The 17,544-nt window shown below is 42.5% G+C and overlaps 1 protein-coding gene across 1 annotated transcript; it reads left to right on the top strand.

Annotated features, from left to right (window-relative positions):
• The first annotated feature begins 13,213 nt into the window (after positions 1-13,213).
• LOC133092310 (tetratricopeptide repeat protein 19, mitochondrial-like) lies at positions 13,214-13,960 on the top strand. The gene has a single exon (XM_061191576.1). The coding sequence runs from the start codon at positions 13,214-13,216 to the stop codon at positions 13,958-13,960; it is 747 nt and encodes a 248-aa protein (XP_061047559.1).
• Positions 13,961-17,544: the final 3,584 nt, after the last annotated feature.

Below are 17,544 nucleotides of genomic sequence, written 5' to 3'. Positions count from 1 at the left end.
ATAGGTGTAGTCACTGCAGGAAGCAGAACTGAGGGAATAAAAGGAATACGTTGAAATTATTAAAACTTAGAAACCTGGGAGGTTTGGGAGCCCTGTAGTTGATGTTTACAATTTCCTTCTTCCATTTCTAATTCCAAGATTTTACACCCCCAACTAGGACCTCAGTTAGTCTGGTTCTTAACCAATGGGATGACCAAATCTTCATGCCAGAAGAGTCTGAATCCTCAGTCTCTGGCTTTTGTTGCTGTCATTTTCCACTAACTATTACGAATGGATATGGAAATGCTAAGAGGATCCCCAGAGGATCCTCTGAGTTCCAAAGAGCATCCTCACTGTCCATGTTGTGTAACATCAACCAATTTCCCCTGCCTTTCCAGGTAAAATCCAGAATATCTCTCTTCTTGTGTTCTTTTTTTTTTGATGATGATGAACATTATGATGAACATAATGATGCTAAAACCTACATATATTAGACCAAATAGAAAATATGACACTAATTATTAGTACAGTAAATCAAAAAAAAAATGAGTAGAAAAAGTAGAAATGGAATTTGTCTCAGTAAATGAACACACATTATATCATTTATGGAAACTGTTTACTAGTTGTGCTTAATTATTACACAGCTTAGTTATAATATATCATAAACATATTTTTGTTATGAGTTGTATTTGACTAGAATATAAAACCGAACAAGTATGTTCACACCTCATAGTCTGGGTTTATCCAATAAAACTATTCTCTTATAATGCTAGCAAAAAACAAAGAAGCATGTTGTCAACAGTAATGTAGGTTACAAATTCCAGGCTACACTTGAAATTCTAGTTTGTTTCACCCATGGCCATTTGATAGTCATGCCAAATTCCCCTTTTCTGAACACCTGTGTGGGTAATTCCCACCTGAGAAAAGTGGGATATGTTGCTCAATTTCTTTTCCAATTTGTAATTTTTTTGGCAAGTCAAGACAGAGTTTTTCTTCAATTAAAACATTTAGAAATAGATTTTATGATAAAGTTGGTAACAATCTGCTAACAAAATCCAAACTCAATAAAAGGATAATGAGATGTTCTAATACCATTTCAATAGCAGATACCTATTCTCTATTCTCAGATCTGCTCTTTTGATAACTTTTAAATTTTCCAAAAGCAATTTTAAAGAGATTGTTTTATTTCTTCATAAGATTATAAGAGAGCAGATACATAAAAAACAAATTTATAGTAATTTCTTAAATTGTTCCAAATGTTTTAGCTTGCTTTCTTTGAAATCTTACAGCTATGCAAAGATTTGTATTTGGCCTCATAGGATCTGCATGTCAAACTACCTCTGGATACGTAATTCAGTAAAAAGTTAAAGCAGCAGAAACTGTTTTCATGCCAAATGCTATCATAACAAGAAAAGAGTTGTCTCCAAAGCAAACTCCTATTCTAAGCAGCAGTGTCAGGCTTATCTGAACTGCTCTTTGACTTGAGAACAGCTGACATATAGCTAACAAGTAGAAAGGGTCTTAATGTGACCCACAAGAGATATATTTTATAACCCTAACAGGTTGTCTCCATTTTAGACTTACAGTGAAATCTATCTTTTGTATTTTCCTTGTTTGCCACTGCAAGTTTCAAAACAAGATAGTACTAAGTTTCAGGGTTTTATATCAATAGCAATCACTGTGTTAAAACTATGCGTAGCAATGTAGAAAGGCAGCCAGAGTTTAGAGAATTGAACACTGGTCTTAGAATGAAATTAGTTTGGGTTTGAGGTTTTACTCTCTCACTTGCTGGCTGTGTGAACTTGAGCAAGTATCTTTATCCCAGTGGTATCCACATGAAACATATAATGGACATATACAAAGGGAAAATTTTTTAAATTCTTGAGAATAGCCTTTAATTTTAGAGTTTACAATGTGATAGTTTAATTTTAAATATCCCTGTAAAACATTTTTCTCTGTAATTCATTATTTATGAGTTAAAAAATCCATCTCACAGGAGGGGAAAGGAGGAAAGAGTGGCTATATATCTCTTACCTGTCTTCCATCAATCAGAAGGATATTTAAATTAATACTTGTTTTTTTAAGCAAAGACTCCCTGTAAGTCCCTCACATCCTACTTTGGCACACTATAATCTGCTAATCAAATTGCCACACAGCCAGCTTAGACACTCAACAACAGGAGTTTTGGTGGAGGTGTCCCATGAGAACAGAAGCTCCCCAAGGGCAGGATTCAGGTCTGTTAGGTTCAGTGTTTTTATCCTCAATGCCTGGCTCAGTTCCTGGGACATACAATAAATATTTGTGTGACTGAAGCCTCAATCACTAAAGGTAAGGACATCCTTTTATAGTCAAAGGATTGAATGAGGTACATTAAGTAATTATTTGGCGAATGAAAAGGTTCAAAAATGGAGCCTGAAGGGGGCACTCTATGTAAAGTCTAGTTAGTAGAATTACTCAGTGCCAAATCTATCATGCCTCCCCAGGCTGCCTATTATTAATACATAACACAGACATCATAAGGCAGAAATCATTTCAAAGTGAAACACTGAGCATATTATAATATGTATATATTCAAGAGATAGTGTCAACACAATTCTGGGTATAAACTATATAACAAAGACAACATAAGTGAACTAACCTTTCATTGCTGTTCATAAATTGAAACCAATCTTTCCTATGAAAAGGAGAAAAAGTGGTTGGACAAATTAATATTTAGTGAGTATGTGTTGAACTTATTTGAATTCTACACATTTGGACAATGCCTATTTGACTTGAGGGGGCAGGGGGATACACAGGCAAACACACACACACACACACACACACACACACATATCCTATGAATCAGAAAGAAAGTTTAGTTCATACCTCAGAATTTCTTACTTAGTCCCCTGGGATGAACCATCGGTATAACATTATGTGTGATGCTTTCAAGTCATAACTCATTCCACTGGCTTAGTGTAGCCCAGAAGCCTATAGAAATGGGACTTAGAAAGCTGGAGTCTCTGATGACCGTACCTTGGCCCATCAGCTCTTGGATGAAATGCTAGAGAGGCTTAGCCACCTCTGCTTTTGATGGATGGAAGCACGGCTAAGTGCAGCTAAGAGTTTGCCCGAAGATCTACGAAGCATAGGACATGTGAGTCATCACTGTACCTGCTGCCACATGCCAACTGATCCAATTCCAAGATCTCCCAACTACTCCCTTTCAGTGCCTCTGCTTCATGCCCTGGTGGACTGACTTCTCCATATTCCTCCCACATTCTAGATGCTCTGATTGCCACTGTTTTTACTGCAAGATGCTTTTGCAATTTCTGCACTATTTGGGATATTCCTGGTAGGGTACACTGTAGTAAATGATTAGCAGCATTTTGGATTACATATGTAGCTTTATGTATTTGTGTTATAAGTACGTGAGATCCATTTCTGGCTCTGGTGACTCTGGATAGGTCACTTACCTAGAGTTAGTCAAACTGCAAAGTTCAAGGGCATAGTCCTGCAGGCTGCCAAGTCTGCTCAAAACCTCTGACACCATCTGCAAAGTTAGAGGGGAAAGTCCACATAAGACCACCCTTACTTTTGACACCAACTGCAAGTTTGGGGGATTCCCAAAACCAGTCTCGAGTATGACAGTCATGAGAAGGACTCACAGAACCGAAAGCTGTTATATTCATGGTTATGGTTTATTAAAAGGCAAGGGTGCATATTAAAATCAGAAAGTGAACTGATGCAAAGGGCAGAGTCTGGAAGGATTCCAAATGTGAAGTTTCTATTGTCCTCAGGACATTGCTACCCTCTCAGCATCCATGTGTGATCATGTACATGGAGTATTGCCAATCAGGAGGCTCCTGCAAGTCTCCAGTTTAAGAGTTTTTATTGAGGCTCCATTACTTAGACAGGATTGATTGATTACCCTCATGGTTGAACTCAGCATCCAGGTCAAATAATACTTTGCCCCCACCCTAAATCGCATCGTTGGTCTCTTTGGTATGGCCAGCTCCCACCTTAAGACTGTCAGGTGTGTTCAGCCCCCACCATAAATGAACGCATTCTACCAGGTGTGATATAGATTACCTCCCAGAAGTCAAGGGCAAAGGTCAGCACTCTCTTTGGGCAAGTCCAAAATCTTTACTACACATTACTTAACATCTCTGAGACTCAGTTTTCTCATCTATAAAATGAGAATAATCATGTCAACCTTATGATTTTTAGGCCTTAATTCATAAAAGGTGAAACAATTTTCTAGATTTAAAAAATCCCACTTTAGAGAATCCTTTGAGATTTCTGCTAAACTAGAGTAGTTTCTGTGTCTGGCTCAAATATTGTAAATAGCTCCTGCCTCCAAACCCCACATTCCAAAGAGTTCTTTGATAATTCTCATTGCACAATATCCTCAAGAGCAGACACTCTCTATTGTCAGGAGAACTAACCCACCACAGTGGAGAGTCCACTGGGTCAAGTCCTGGTAGAAGAGCTGGTTCCAGCCCTCATCAGCTCTCTGATCTAGGGCAAGCCATTTAACTTCTCTAAGCCTCAAGTTCCTCATATAAACATGGAGATATCACACCTGCCAGGTCTACCTCACAGGGTTGTAAAATAAAATGGATTTCATATATATGTGAAAATGCTTGTTAAGCAAAGTTTATCAAAGGTAATGGTGAAGTCAAGCCCTCAGGTGTTGGAACTTCTATCCCCAGGAGACTGGAGCCCTGGAAAGTGCTGAAGAAAGTGAACGATGTGCCGCAGGAAGTGTCCTTTAGGTCACATCCAAATCAACGGAACAGTTTGTACGCGGATCACTGAATTTCCTCCTCCAACTCCCCTCAGTACTTTTATGTGTTCTCCATTTCTTGATTAAGTAGCATTTGGGATATTTTACTCCTATACTCTCTCTCCTTAGCACTTATTTAATCAATCATAAATACTTAATTGGAAGATAAGAGCTTCAAAAATATTTTTAGAATATACAGTACTTTGACAGATAAGGGTGATATACTGTCCCATGTAAGTTTTTGTCCTTTCAGAAACTCTGAGACCTCTTTGTTTATGAAACCTGATGCTGGGCTGGGTCACCCTTCCTCACTCCCTGGAGTTCTGGGAGAAACACCCCGCTCCAGCCAGCGGGCAGACCCCTAAGCCCTCTTCTTTTCCTGCCCCAGTGAGCTGGCTGGATAACTAGGAAGGAAGGATTTCCCTTAAGTCTTAAAAGGCAGTTCCTGCTTCTTTTCCACCAGGCCCAGTTCAGCACCTCATACCTCCACAGAGCCAAGTAGACATAAGAGGACAGGGAGGGTGCACTCAAACCAAACACTCTGTAAGCCACCAGAGCTGCAAAAACTCCACAACCCCATCACTCTACCTTCTGTTCTCCAGGACCTATAATGTCTTCTCTCTTCCTTCCAAAGTTCCCCTCCCCCATTCCTGCCCCAGACCCCCTCCCCACTTCCTTTGAACTTAAGGAGAATGAAGAGAGAAGGAAGAAAGAAGGTGACTAGTTATCATGCACTGCCTTTTCCATCAGCAGGATTGGCGTCCTTTCATGATCACTACTAGTACTTCTCTTGCAAAGCTCAGTGAGTGGGGTCAGATGTAGCCCAGACCTGGTACCTGGCAGGTCTGTCCATTCACAGAGGGAGGAGGGAGAGAGGCGGGAAGGAAGGAGGGAGCCACAGAGCTCCAGCCTTGACACTCATTACCCCCCCAAGGAGAGCTGCTTAATGGCACCTAACTCGGCTCTAGACGCTGTAGGCCAGCCCAGCAATGCAATTTCTTCCCATTTTGATGAATGATTGATAAGCTCTGAATGGTTCGGAGCTGAAGAGCACCGAATTTTCCTCACCTGTGCTCTGCTGCTGCTGAGGGCAGATGAGATTTCAGAAGCCAAAAAGCAACATGCATTGTTCCTGAAAGGGAAGCCTGTTTCCTGCGAAGGCCAGTGCGACTTTACCACAATCCGTCCCAAAGACCAAACAGAAGGAGACTGCGTGTCCTCATCTGACGTGGCGCAGAGCCAACCTGTCAGAAACTTTGTCTGCTCATGTAAGAGGTAGAAGAAATAGGAATTTCAAATGCGGTTTGGAGCTGTAATTTAAAGAGGCAGGCACGGCCATCATTTCTAGACAAACTATTGCTGTGTTCAGTGTTGCAATGTCAGGGTCTGGCAGAGCTCGGAGGGCACACTCTTGCTGGCCCAGGGAGATAGGCTTGAGGGAAACAAATAGGGACGGTGCCTCACTAGGGCCAACGGCCAAGCGACTCTCTACCACGCTGGGACCAGGGCGAGGCGAGAGGTACTGGAGACAGCAGATATACCAAGAGGGCCATCTGACAGGAGCTGTGGGCTTTGACAGAGCAACACAGCCAGCCCACGGTGTCAGGGCAGGGAGGTAGCCCAGGGAATTAACGCATTCCTCCTGACCACCCATCTTTTGCTGAGGCCTTCCCCTGGCGTCACCCAGTCACAAGTCTGAAGACCAAGGAGCTGCTGGATGCAGCCCAGAACAGAGCATGAAAAATTGCAAGTGGGTCTGGAAGGAGAAACAAAACTAGTCAATATGTGTTCTATACTATGTGGGAATACACCATGTGCTGTGGGTGGAATTTTGTCCCCAGAAAAGATCCATTCAAGTTCTAATTCCTGGTACCCATAAATGTGACCTTATTTGAAAATAGGGTCTTTGCAGATTGAGGTCATACTGGATAGGGTGGCCCTAATCCAATGACTGGTGTTCTTAGAAGGAAAAATTGGAACCAGACCGGGGAGTATGCTATGCAGCTACAGAGCAGACTGGAGAGATGCACCTACAAACAAAAACGTGCCAAGGACGGCCAGCCACCAACAGAAGGTGGAAGAGGCAAGACAAGGTCCTCCCCTAGAGGCTTTGAAGAGACCAAGGCCCTGCTTCTCCCTTGATTTTGGACTTCCAGTCCCCAGAACTGTGAAACAATAAATTTATTTAAGCCACCCAAATTTGAGGTAATTTATCACAGCAGCCACAGAAAACTAATAGACCTCGTATACAATAGATGATATATAGATCCTGTATTAGCATCAAATGTTCCTGTGTTTCAGACAAAATATGACACATGAAAGATTATTCCAGCAGCAATGCTCCTGCAAAGGAAGACGAGTTGTGGTTTTAAAAGAAAAGGGCAATGGGCTCACTAGTGTTCATGAATTCTCTAGTGCTGACCATTCTAGATGACCAGTTCCTGGGCAATGCAAATTTTCCTATAACTAACCTATATATGACATTTGTGGGATTATGCTAGAAGCGTTTCTAAATACTCTAAAGCAGTGGTCCTCAGCCAAGGGCTATTATCACCCCCCTCCCAACCACACACACACACACACACACACATACCTTGAGCCATTTAGCAATGTCTGGGGACATTTTTGGTGGTCACAAGTAGAGGCGTTGCTCATATCTAGTGCACAGAGGCGGTTAAGCACCCCACAGCTGCCAGGTCAGCCCCCATCACAGAGAATTATCTGTTGCAAAGCGTCAACAGTGTTGAGGTTGAGAAGCCCTGAGCCACAGGAATATTGCAGGAATGTGAGGTGGGAAAATAATTTGTCAGTGCATTAACAGTGAACAAATCCGTTTTAACCCTATGAAGTTTATCAGAAGCCATAATCTCAGAGATGCCAGATGACGCTTCTCACCAGGAGCTACAAATGCAGGCTCCCCAGTCCCCCTCTCACTTGTTCACTGACAGCGTTTCTAACCGTGCTTTGGTTTCCCCATCTGTGAAATAGGGATCAAAAATAGTACCGAGTGTTGTTAGGGAGAGTAAAGGAGCAAAGGCAGGAAATGTGTTTGACCTATTTCTGTTGCACAGTAACTTCCCCGATAATGCCAACTACAACTATTATTATCATCATCTTTATTATCAACATGAGTATTATTACAACTGCTACTACCTGAGTCTTGGGGACCATGCACCCACCAATATTTTGGTCCAGAATAACCCTCTCATCTCACTTCTGTGTTTTCTCTGTTTTGACATTACCTGACTCCATGCGATCTCTGGAAAAATGAATTGCTGATCTTAGACAAAAATTCTAAAACTAACCCAAAATCCTCTCTCACCAAAACATATTAACCTGCAGCTAAATGCTAATGGAAGTCTTGCTTTCCTTGAACTATCGTCGCTAAGACAGCCTCAGGCTTCCTTTGCCATTTCGTTATTTCATACCTAAAATGAAAAACATCCCTAGACTCATTTGTTTTTTTCTTAATTTGGCCAGAACAATCTTGGATTTTTCACTGCTCTGTAATGTGTCTAAGAAACATTTCTATTGTTTTTATGCAAATTAAGCTGGTTACATGGTTTGGTAACCTTATTTAAGTTTGTTTTAACTTATCATAGGTCTTTTAAAAAGGTGGAAGGCTGCCTTCCCTAAATCATGAACTTGTCCAGGAAAAAGATGTGGTTCAGTCTCTATAAGCAGAGGTTTTGTATACTTTATCTCAAGTAATCCTCATAAAAACCAGGCAAAGGAGGTATTCTTATTTGGTTTTGGATTATGAAACTAAGTCCCTGAGAGATTAAATAACTTGCCAAACATCACACAGTTTCTAAGTGGCTGAGCCTGGACTGGAACCAGAGCTGTCCTTCCCCAGAGCCAGTGCCCTTGCCCGGACTCCCCGTGCTCTGGGCCTTCGCAGGGGTGGACACCTGAGGACGTGACTGCAGTGAGTGTCCCCACTGGGCTGCAGAGGCCCTGCGGGAGGTTCTACCTAATTCACCTGCAGCAAAAACCTGATGAAGAGCAGTCATTTCTCTTACCAAAGTCTCTCTCCAACAGCTTTAAAAACACCTGTGAAACATCCCAGGTCTCATCCTGGCACCAAGTCCACCACTCTGCTGCCCCTCATTTCACATGTGATTTGCATCATCCACCCACCCTGCCATCCAGGCCCTGATGGTCTTTGAGCTCAGAGGGCAGGAATGCCTGGGGTTATCTCAAAGGGGATTCCAAAGAAACCCAACATTTACTGGGGCAAGAGGACAGGGATGTTTGTCCTTTGCCCTCATTCCCTCATACAACCTGAGTTCGTTCTCTCCCATCTTAATTTATTCTAGACCTTGGGAACCCAGCGGGGCTTGTTTTCCTGACAGACTGTGATGCTCTCTCTCTCACATCCTGTAATTCACCGTTCAAAGGGTGCAGAATAAACCAGAAGCAGACTTAACACGTAGCATTTGTTGAGCACTTACCCAAGCCCTGTGCCAAGAACTTTTCACCGACCATCAGCAATATGGAAGTGTATTGAGGAAAACGAAAAGAATGAGTGTGAGGAACCTTCTCTGACGTTTGACTTCCAGCAAACACGAGGCACCGAATGCCGCAGAATAGCAGTGGGGGCTACTGTTGTTTAGGGGTATGTCGCATCCTGCGAGATTAGTCACTGGCTGACCCTCATCCTCTAGCCCCCTTCTCGTCTCCAAAATGATGGTCTTTAAAGGAAAGGGAAAAAAAGAGTTGCAAGACCATGACAAAGTCTGACGTTCAAAAAACATCACAAGTTCACATAAATGGCAATATTTTAAAACTAAAAATTTGCATGATCTGTCTGAACTCTACTAAGAGCATTTATACCGTGAAGAATATTTGTGGCTGCAGATTACCAAAAGCAGCTGGAGCCAGAGTGTCTTTTTTATCACTTGGCTGCTGTTACATACTTGTTTTTGTCTTTTAGCAAAACAACCTACTGCAAGAAAAAATTAATAATATCCCTTTTAAAATTCAGAAATACTTTTTTCCCGAACAGTTATGCACAATTTCCACCCACAGCATCTTAACTGTTTAGCTCTTACTTGGCACACATGCGTATATGGAAATATACGTCATCAGGATCTCACATGTATCAATATAATAGCACAGTAGCTATAATCTCATTAATCTCATAATCTCATTTGTTCTTCAACACTATTCTGATAAGTAACAGGAAAACTATTTTAAAATGCCCTCTAAGCTATGGTGAGAAGTTTAAAGACAGCTCATTTCAGCTCTCTCTAAGAATTGGGCATTCTTAATGCAAGATTCTAAAAAATGAAAAAGAAACAGGTCTATTTAATAATAGAGAGTAGACAAAGATAGAAGTGGCACCATCTGCCTACCTGTCCTCTTCTCTCACATCTCTGGTTCCAGGACAGGATCCTCTCAGGGCTCTGTGCTAACAGCTCCTGGGCATAGCTGACACAGTGATGGAGATGGAGATGGAGAGAGAGATACTTCCTGTGTCAGGAGCACGGAGCTGGACCCAGAGCACCATCTCCCAGTTTGACACCAGCTGCAGCACGGAGTCTGTCACCTCCCCGCCTTGCCCTTTCCCTTCATTATAGCACCAGTTTTCACCGATTCCTCTCCCCCTAAAGCTGCTACACCAGACTCTGGGCTTCTTTACATTCCTGAGATCCCCTCTGTGAGGGGTGTGTGGTGGAGGGAGTGTGTCTAAGGACTTGACTACTTGTCTTGCTCAGGAAGTCAATGTTACTGACACTTAGGAGCCATAACTTTTTTATGGCCAGATTTTATTGGCCCTTACAAAGCTATGTCTGAGCCGTGGTACATTTTAACCGAAACATAATACCACAACCTAAAGATTTTAGTGTGTCTTCCATGTTTACCTACCCTTACATTCTATAGAGAATTTCCTATTTGTAGGCTTATGGGATTATCAGGAAAAGAACTTTAATAAATATCTTAATAACAACTATACTGTCTTCTAGTTAATATGAGGAGACTGAGCTTCTGGAAGGTGCCAAGCCCACCCCACCTATCATTCAGTGAGGTCTCCTGAGCAGAGCCCAAGGCTCTCTCTCCCCACCATGATGCCTCATCTTTCGAGCTCATTTTTCCCAGTGTTAAGTTAGTCAGGTTGCAGTCTCTCATATTGTCAATAGCGAAGGAAGCAACTTAATTCTCTACTAAATTTCTGTTTCACTCAGGGACCTGATTGCAGATAAGCCAGGCACATTCCAGAATTAGGATCTGGGCTCCCAGGGTCAGGGCTGGGGTTGCTGGGGTTAGAGGTTGTGAGAAGATCCATGGGGTCCTCTAGAGGGCAAGCTGCCAGAAAAAGGCTGAGACTGAGGATGGCCCCTCCCAGAGGGAGGGCCTGTGGGAAGGAGGAGGAAGGAGACACCTAGGCTGCTTGACCTCAGCCCTTTCTTGGCTAAATGCAGTCGTGACCCAGAGAGGTCCAGAGGGGCAGAGGGGGAGAGTGCCGGGGGGTAAGGATAGAGGCGGCAGAAGAGACAGAAACACAAGGGCGAAGGGACGTTATGGAGACTCATGACAGATAAAATGTGCCTGAGACAGACGTGATCAGGAAAACAGAAAAGTAGAAATGCGAAAGAAATGGGTGCATGTTTTATGTTGCAAAAACTCAAAAATAATGATACCAGGTTTCAAAATGATTCCTAAGTGGGGAAAAAATAACTTTCTGCTTTTCCATTTCTTTGTTTAGGTATAATCCCAAAGAATCTGTCCATGTAGGCCACATACAATTTATGGAGGCTCACAGCTGCCCCAGATACGAAGCTGGAGTTTATGTTATCTCGTGCTCTGGTTGCTGGGGGGGCCGCATTCTCATTTCTGTGTGGGTGAATAAAAGGAAGAAGAGATACCATGACCAAGTTTGTGCGGGCAGGAGCCTGCAGGACCATTCACTTGGTGAAGGACTCAGCCAAAACTCCAGCACCTAATCCCTTTTCCACATCTGCCTGTCAGCTCTGCCTGTCTGTCGGTGCCTCCTGCAGACTGAAAGAGCACATGTGGCCGGACCTTGAGGTGGACACACACAGCTGGCGCTTTCTTACTTTAATTACACACACACTTGGCTTTGAAATACCTCTGTGTATTTAGTGCACAGGGAAGTATATTTAGGTTTAAAGTGAAGAATGCTGCACCACCGCAGCTTTAATCTTCCCTGACCAGACTCCAAATCCCACAGCCGTGTTTCACGTGACCAGATGAGCCAGGACTCCAACAACTGCACGGAGCCCTGGTCAGGCTCAATGTGTTTTCCTCACCATCTTGCTCTTCAAATTTAAGGTTTAAAATAAACACAAAGGAAAATCTGCAGGGAAGTTTCTGGAGGGTAGCTGTGGGCAAATGACTGTGGCCAGCTGCTTGTAGACTGTTTCATTGCAAGGGCAGGGATGGAAGTGGGCCTGGTGGTGTCAGGGTTGATTTTTCAGGAATTTCTAGAATAAATATTAGTGTAAACTGTGAGAAGAAACAGCAGTTTTAGCCAGAATGTTCATTGGAAAATCGTTAAGTCATCTAATCAAGACAACGAGAATGCATTATTATGATATTCAAACTCATGAAATTTGACTAACTCATCCACTGATTAAGCTATTCAAAAAGTCATTGTATCATTGTTCACATATTTTGTACATGTGTTATGCTTTGTTTTATTGTAATCAATTAGTGATTTCTTAGAAATTCATTAAATATTCACTAGTCAGTTTTTTTAAGTCCATGAATAGGTTTTCGGCCAGATCAATTTTAAGACACAGAGCCAGTTACAGTTTAATTCTGAAAAATCATATAGGAAAGAAATATGAGAAAAAGACTGTATTTCTTCCACTTCTACAGCAATTGCAGTAGGTACATTTTAAGTGTTTATATAGTAAAAAGGGCAGGTTTATTTGTGTCTATTATTTCATCAGTGTTTTCTTCCCCGTAAGTTTTCTAAATGTGTCAGATGGATTGCTTGCTGTTGATCAGGCTCTGATTGTATTTGTGGGTCGATGTTGGGACACCTTTGTTCAAGGGGAGGCTGCTCACCTGACATCATGCACCTTCCTCTCTCACATCATCATCTTTCCAACAGATACCTGAGTATAGACACCCATGCCCAGTAACCCCGTGTCCTACCATCTTCCACCACTGTACTCGCCACATGGATGTTTAGTTGATGACATTTCAGAAACACCAAGTTTTCACAGTGGAGGTTGGACACTAACCTCACAAATCTTGAAGTATAAATTCATTATGGTTTTATTGCTCTTTTTCATTGTATCATTCTGGCCTTAATATTAAATGGTTGCTGATTAAACACAGAAATGAGTAGAAAAAATATGAATAATTATTTTAGATCATTTTAAGTTATTCAAATACTGCTATAGTTGACACTAAAAATATTACTAAAGAAGACCCTTTTGGTACCGGTTGCGGCAGGGCGGCGCAAATCTTTTTTTATTTTTATTTCAAATCATGAAAGATGAGCCAGCAGAGGCAGAGCTAATTTTGCGTGATGCTCTTCTTCTTGCCTATAAGAGTGATAACAAGAAGGCCATCACTTACACTTATGATTGGGCGGAAAAACTTTTTAAACAAACAATGAGTTACCTGCTTAGAAGGGCCGTGGAACAGGAAGACAATGCAGTAATAGAAATCTCTCTAAAGCTGCCCACTATTTATGCTGCTCAGAACAGACAGGAGTTGACTCTTGCTGGTTGTGAATCCTGCATTTCAACTCTAGAGGAAAAAATTGAAAGAGAAAAGGAATTATCGGAAGACACTTTGTCAGTGGAAGAGAAAGCCAACACCCACCTCCTCTTGGGCATGTGCCTAGACACCTATGCCCGCTACCTTCTGTTCTCCAAGCAGCCATCACAGGCACAAAGGATGAATGAAAAAGCTTTGCAGATTTCTGAAGAAATACTACGAGAAAGACACCCACAGACCATGGTGCTGCTGAGTGACCTGGCCACCACCCTGGATGCGCAGGGCCGCTCCGACGAGGCTCGTGTTCGCGCGGAGAGGGCGTCAGACCTGGCGAGACAGGTGGAGCACCCTGAGCTCCACGTGCTGCTCAGTAATCTGGCTGCGGCCCTGACGCACAGAGAACGATACGCACAAGCAGAAGAGATCTACCAGGAAGCGCTAAAGCGAGCAAAGCTGAAAGGAGATGAGGTTTCTCTGCAGCACATCAGGGAAGAGCTGGCTGAGCTGTCATGAAAAAGTAGACCTTTGTCGTAATCTTATCAAGCTCTAGACTCCTTTTTGTTGTAGGGAATTTATAGTGACACCTCTTATTCTAGTCCCAGTGGCACCCTGATCAATGGCTTAAATTCTTTGTCCTTGATACTCAAGTTCCCTCAACTTAGCCTTGCTGGAGGACAAGCTGTATACACTGTATACACTGCCGCGTTTGTTTTGCAAAGAAAACTTTCACCCCCACCTGATCTTGCTTCTAAGGACGGGTGTCAGTTGATGCTTTCCATTGTAGCAGATGGTTGGTTAGGTGCTGTCCATGCTGGTCCGAGAATGACTCTAGATTAAGAGGGGCCAGTTTCCCTCTGGGGTGGGGTCTGGCATTTCAGCCAGGTCTCTCTCCCACAAGAGTTTTGTCCACCGATTTGCTGCCTTCTCTTATCAATACCTGGCAGACCAGAGCTACCGGTCTCATGGCAAAGGGGGATGACGGTGAGTTATTTTCTCTTATAGTCTATCTGTCTCCTGAAGCCCAGTGTGGGATTTAATGCATAAAAATGTAGTATCTTGGCTTGCCACCAGCATCCAGCATGAAGTTTTAAAGTGGGAATTAGGCACTTGAAAGCATAGCGCCCATTTGATTATAAATAAAAGTGAACTGTATGTTTTTGTATGTATCTGGTTATATACAACTGTGAAAAAAGGAGGGCAAGGAATGACGACCACCTGCGTCCCTGCTCTCTGAGCATTCACTCCTCTGCACCTGGTCACAGTGTCTCCAAACCCTCTGACTCCGAGTGGGGCCCTGTAGGTGTAGTGTTGAAAGCTTCCCAGTCGTTCTGATGTGTCCCGCTGGTGCTGTAGAAGAACCAGTGCCCTGGACCCTAGCTCTGGCTTTTGGGGTTTGGGTCTCAGTATCCTCACGTGTAGTGAGAGTCTCTCTTAGCCCTGGAAGAATGCATTTGGTGGATGACCTTCCCTGGATAGGCCGCTGTGTTGAGAGCCTTATCACACTGCCTCAGAGTGTGCAAAGTACACAACACAGGGTACTTTAAAAACACTTTAAACATTGCATCTGTTTCACAGGTACTTTAAAACATCGATGATGTTTTCACCCCAGCAGTTCTGTGGTTCTTCTAGGTACCACGAAGGAACCCTGTTGTTGCTGGTATGCCGGTGGGGGTGGGGTGGGCAGGATAAACTGATAGTTGGGTTCCTGTGTACATACTGGGAGAACCCTTTCATAATAAACTAGACACTCTACAATAAAATTTAAAAAAAGGAAGAAGCCCCTTTTGTATGAGGCCCACACCTTTTTCCCTTTGCTGCCCACTGGTACCACCGTCAGACTCAAGTCAACTTCAGCTGCCTGGACTGATCCTGATCTAACAGAGGGATATTTAAACAGTTCCAAGAGTCTTATCTCCATCTCGATATTACCCCATTGCAGTTCTGATAACTAGGTTTTCACCTCATTTCCAAGCACTGGTCCCACCTGTGGGTCTTTTACCCGGGTTTCTTCCATGGTCCCAGTTTTTCAGTACCAAATCTCATAACCTACCTTGCAATAACAGCAGTAGTAATAAAAATAATAACACATCTTCGAGTAATAATAACACATTGTTGAATAATAATAGCAATAATTACATTCTTGAGCACTTGCTACATGCCAGGCAGTTTTCAAAATGCATTACACACTTTAATTCATTTAATATGTGCATCGGAGGTGCCCCCTTGCCAGCCTTCCTCCTAGGATTGTAAACCGACTGGGAACTTTGTCCACGAGCAGAAGCCTCTCTCTGCGTGGAGAGCTGCCTTAACACTAAGGGTCTTGATCCCTTCATCCCATTATTGAAGTGTTGTCTACATCAATTTTTACTGGATTTTAGGGCCCTTAGCATTTCATTTTACACCCTCCCATCCACTCCTGCTGTAGCTTGTCCTGACTACAACCTCCAGACAACTTCTGCAACCAGAGCCTGCAGTTGGTCAGCTGCCCAGGAATCCCTGCCTCCTCGGAGGAAGGGGGCAATAGGGGGCAGTACTGGTGCCAAGCTCTCCTTTCCTCACCGGCCCTGCTTTGCTGTCAGTTACTGACATGTCCTGGTAAATCCTGAAACGCATCTCTCTACGGCATTCATGTCAGGGCCAAACATCACCATGTCCACAGGGAACTTGATGGAACGAACTGATTCACACTAATTCCATGTAGCAAGAAACTATAAAACAGGAGCTTATTGTATTTATTTGCAAAATGTTTTAAAATTATCTTTAAAGGGTTTCTTTCAGAGTAGGTAATAAATACTCCCCAGAAACCCTAAGCATAGCAATCAGCATATGTGAAGTAATCAAAAGAATAAAACAATATGTTTAATCAAGAATACAGCTCTTTCTGGGTCATGCTAGAGAAATGAGGAAACAGGACAGGCTCAAGGTCAAGCAATTAGGAGTTTTAATGTTGGTCTGTCATTTACCAGCTGTGCGAGGTGAGGAATTTAAGTTCTGCATCTGTTTCTTCATCTGTTAAATAGAAATGCTGTGACACTTCTATCTTACAGTGCTGCAGTGGGGTTTCAAAATACGGCATTTCAAAGTGCCTGACACAGAGTGTGGCACAAATACATGCTCAGTAGTGGTGAGGACACTAGTGATGTAATGATGATGACTACGATGACCAATGGCCATGGCCATGGACCATGGACATGTGCTATTTGGCTCTCCAGGAGAGACCACAGGATGAGCATTTGGTAACTGATGAATGAAACATCAAAAGAGAAGAATGGAGAAAGGAAAAGGAAGGGAAAGGGGGAAAAGAGCTAAGATAGTTTAAAAACTAGAAGAGGCAGAAAAAAGTAAAGCAATACAAAACCAGCCTTGTGGCCCCTGGTATCATAAACATTTCCTAGAAGCTTCATCAAGCTGATTTTTCTTTTCTCAGCCATTGCAAACTATTTCAATATCTGCCTGGGTTGCACTGAGGACCCTTAACCCAACTAAGTTTTGCTCTGTTTTTAAAAACACTGATTCTCAGGGAATTTGCAATGATTTAAATTAATCACATGAAACTAAAGGCATGTACTACACTACGCTACAAACTCAAGTTATAACTGAGTTGGCTGTCCAGTAGAAAGAAATAAAGGATAAAGAATCAGAACATCATAAGTACCTAGAATGATATTTACCTAAGGACAGCAAAAGCAGGAAGTAGTGCAGACATAAAGTGAGACCTGAAAGTCAACATTATTCTGTCGGACTTTCCTGAGGCAGACACCCCAAATGCCATCCAATCCCGACCACAGAAGACAATCCTCGTGAGAATTTTGAAAAGACAAGTTGAGTCATATGTTGGAAAAAATGATGGGTTTTTACTCTCCCACAACACCAAATTGTTGAAAGATTTCAGAGGTTGAATAAATAAACTTGTGGAAGGGGAACTATGAACTTCGATATTCATATTTTATCTTTGTTTGCGTGAAGAATTGAAAATCAAAATGTGAGTTGAGATTAGCTATTCCTTCCATAGTAATGTTTGATTTTGTCAATGAGGGAAAAAAAGTTCAAATATGTTCATTATTTCATTAAAATCAACTGCCCAGTCCTCTCCCTTT

Source organism: Eubalaena glacialis, chromosome 5 (genome assembly GCF_028564815.1).
Source record: "Eubalaena glacialis isolate mEubGla1 chromosome 5, mEubGla1.1.hap2.+ XY, whole genome shotgun sequence".
In the NCBI taxonomy this organism is placed as follows: domain Eukaryota; kingdom Metazoa; phylum Chordata; class Mammalia; order Artiodactyla; family Balaenidae; genus Eubalaena; species Eubalaena glacialis.
The sequence above is the reverse complement of the archived record's forward strand: the minus strand, read 5'-3'. Positions and strand labels throughout refer to the sequence as shown.

Bases quoted from the DNA above. Each gene is read 5' to 3' on its own strand.
- LOC133092310 (XM_061191576.1), top strand. From the start codon at position 13,214: ATGAAAGATGAGCCAGCAGAGGCAGAGCTAATTTTGCGTGATGCTCTT.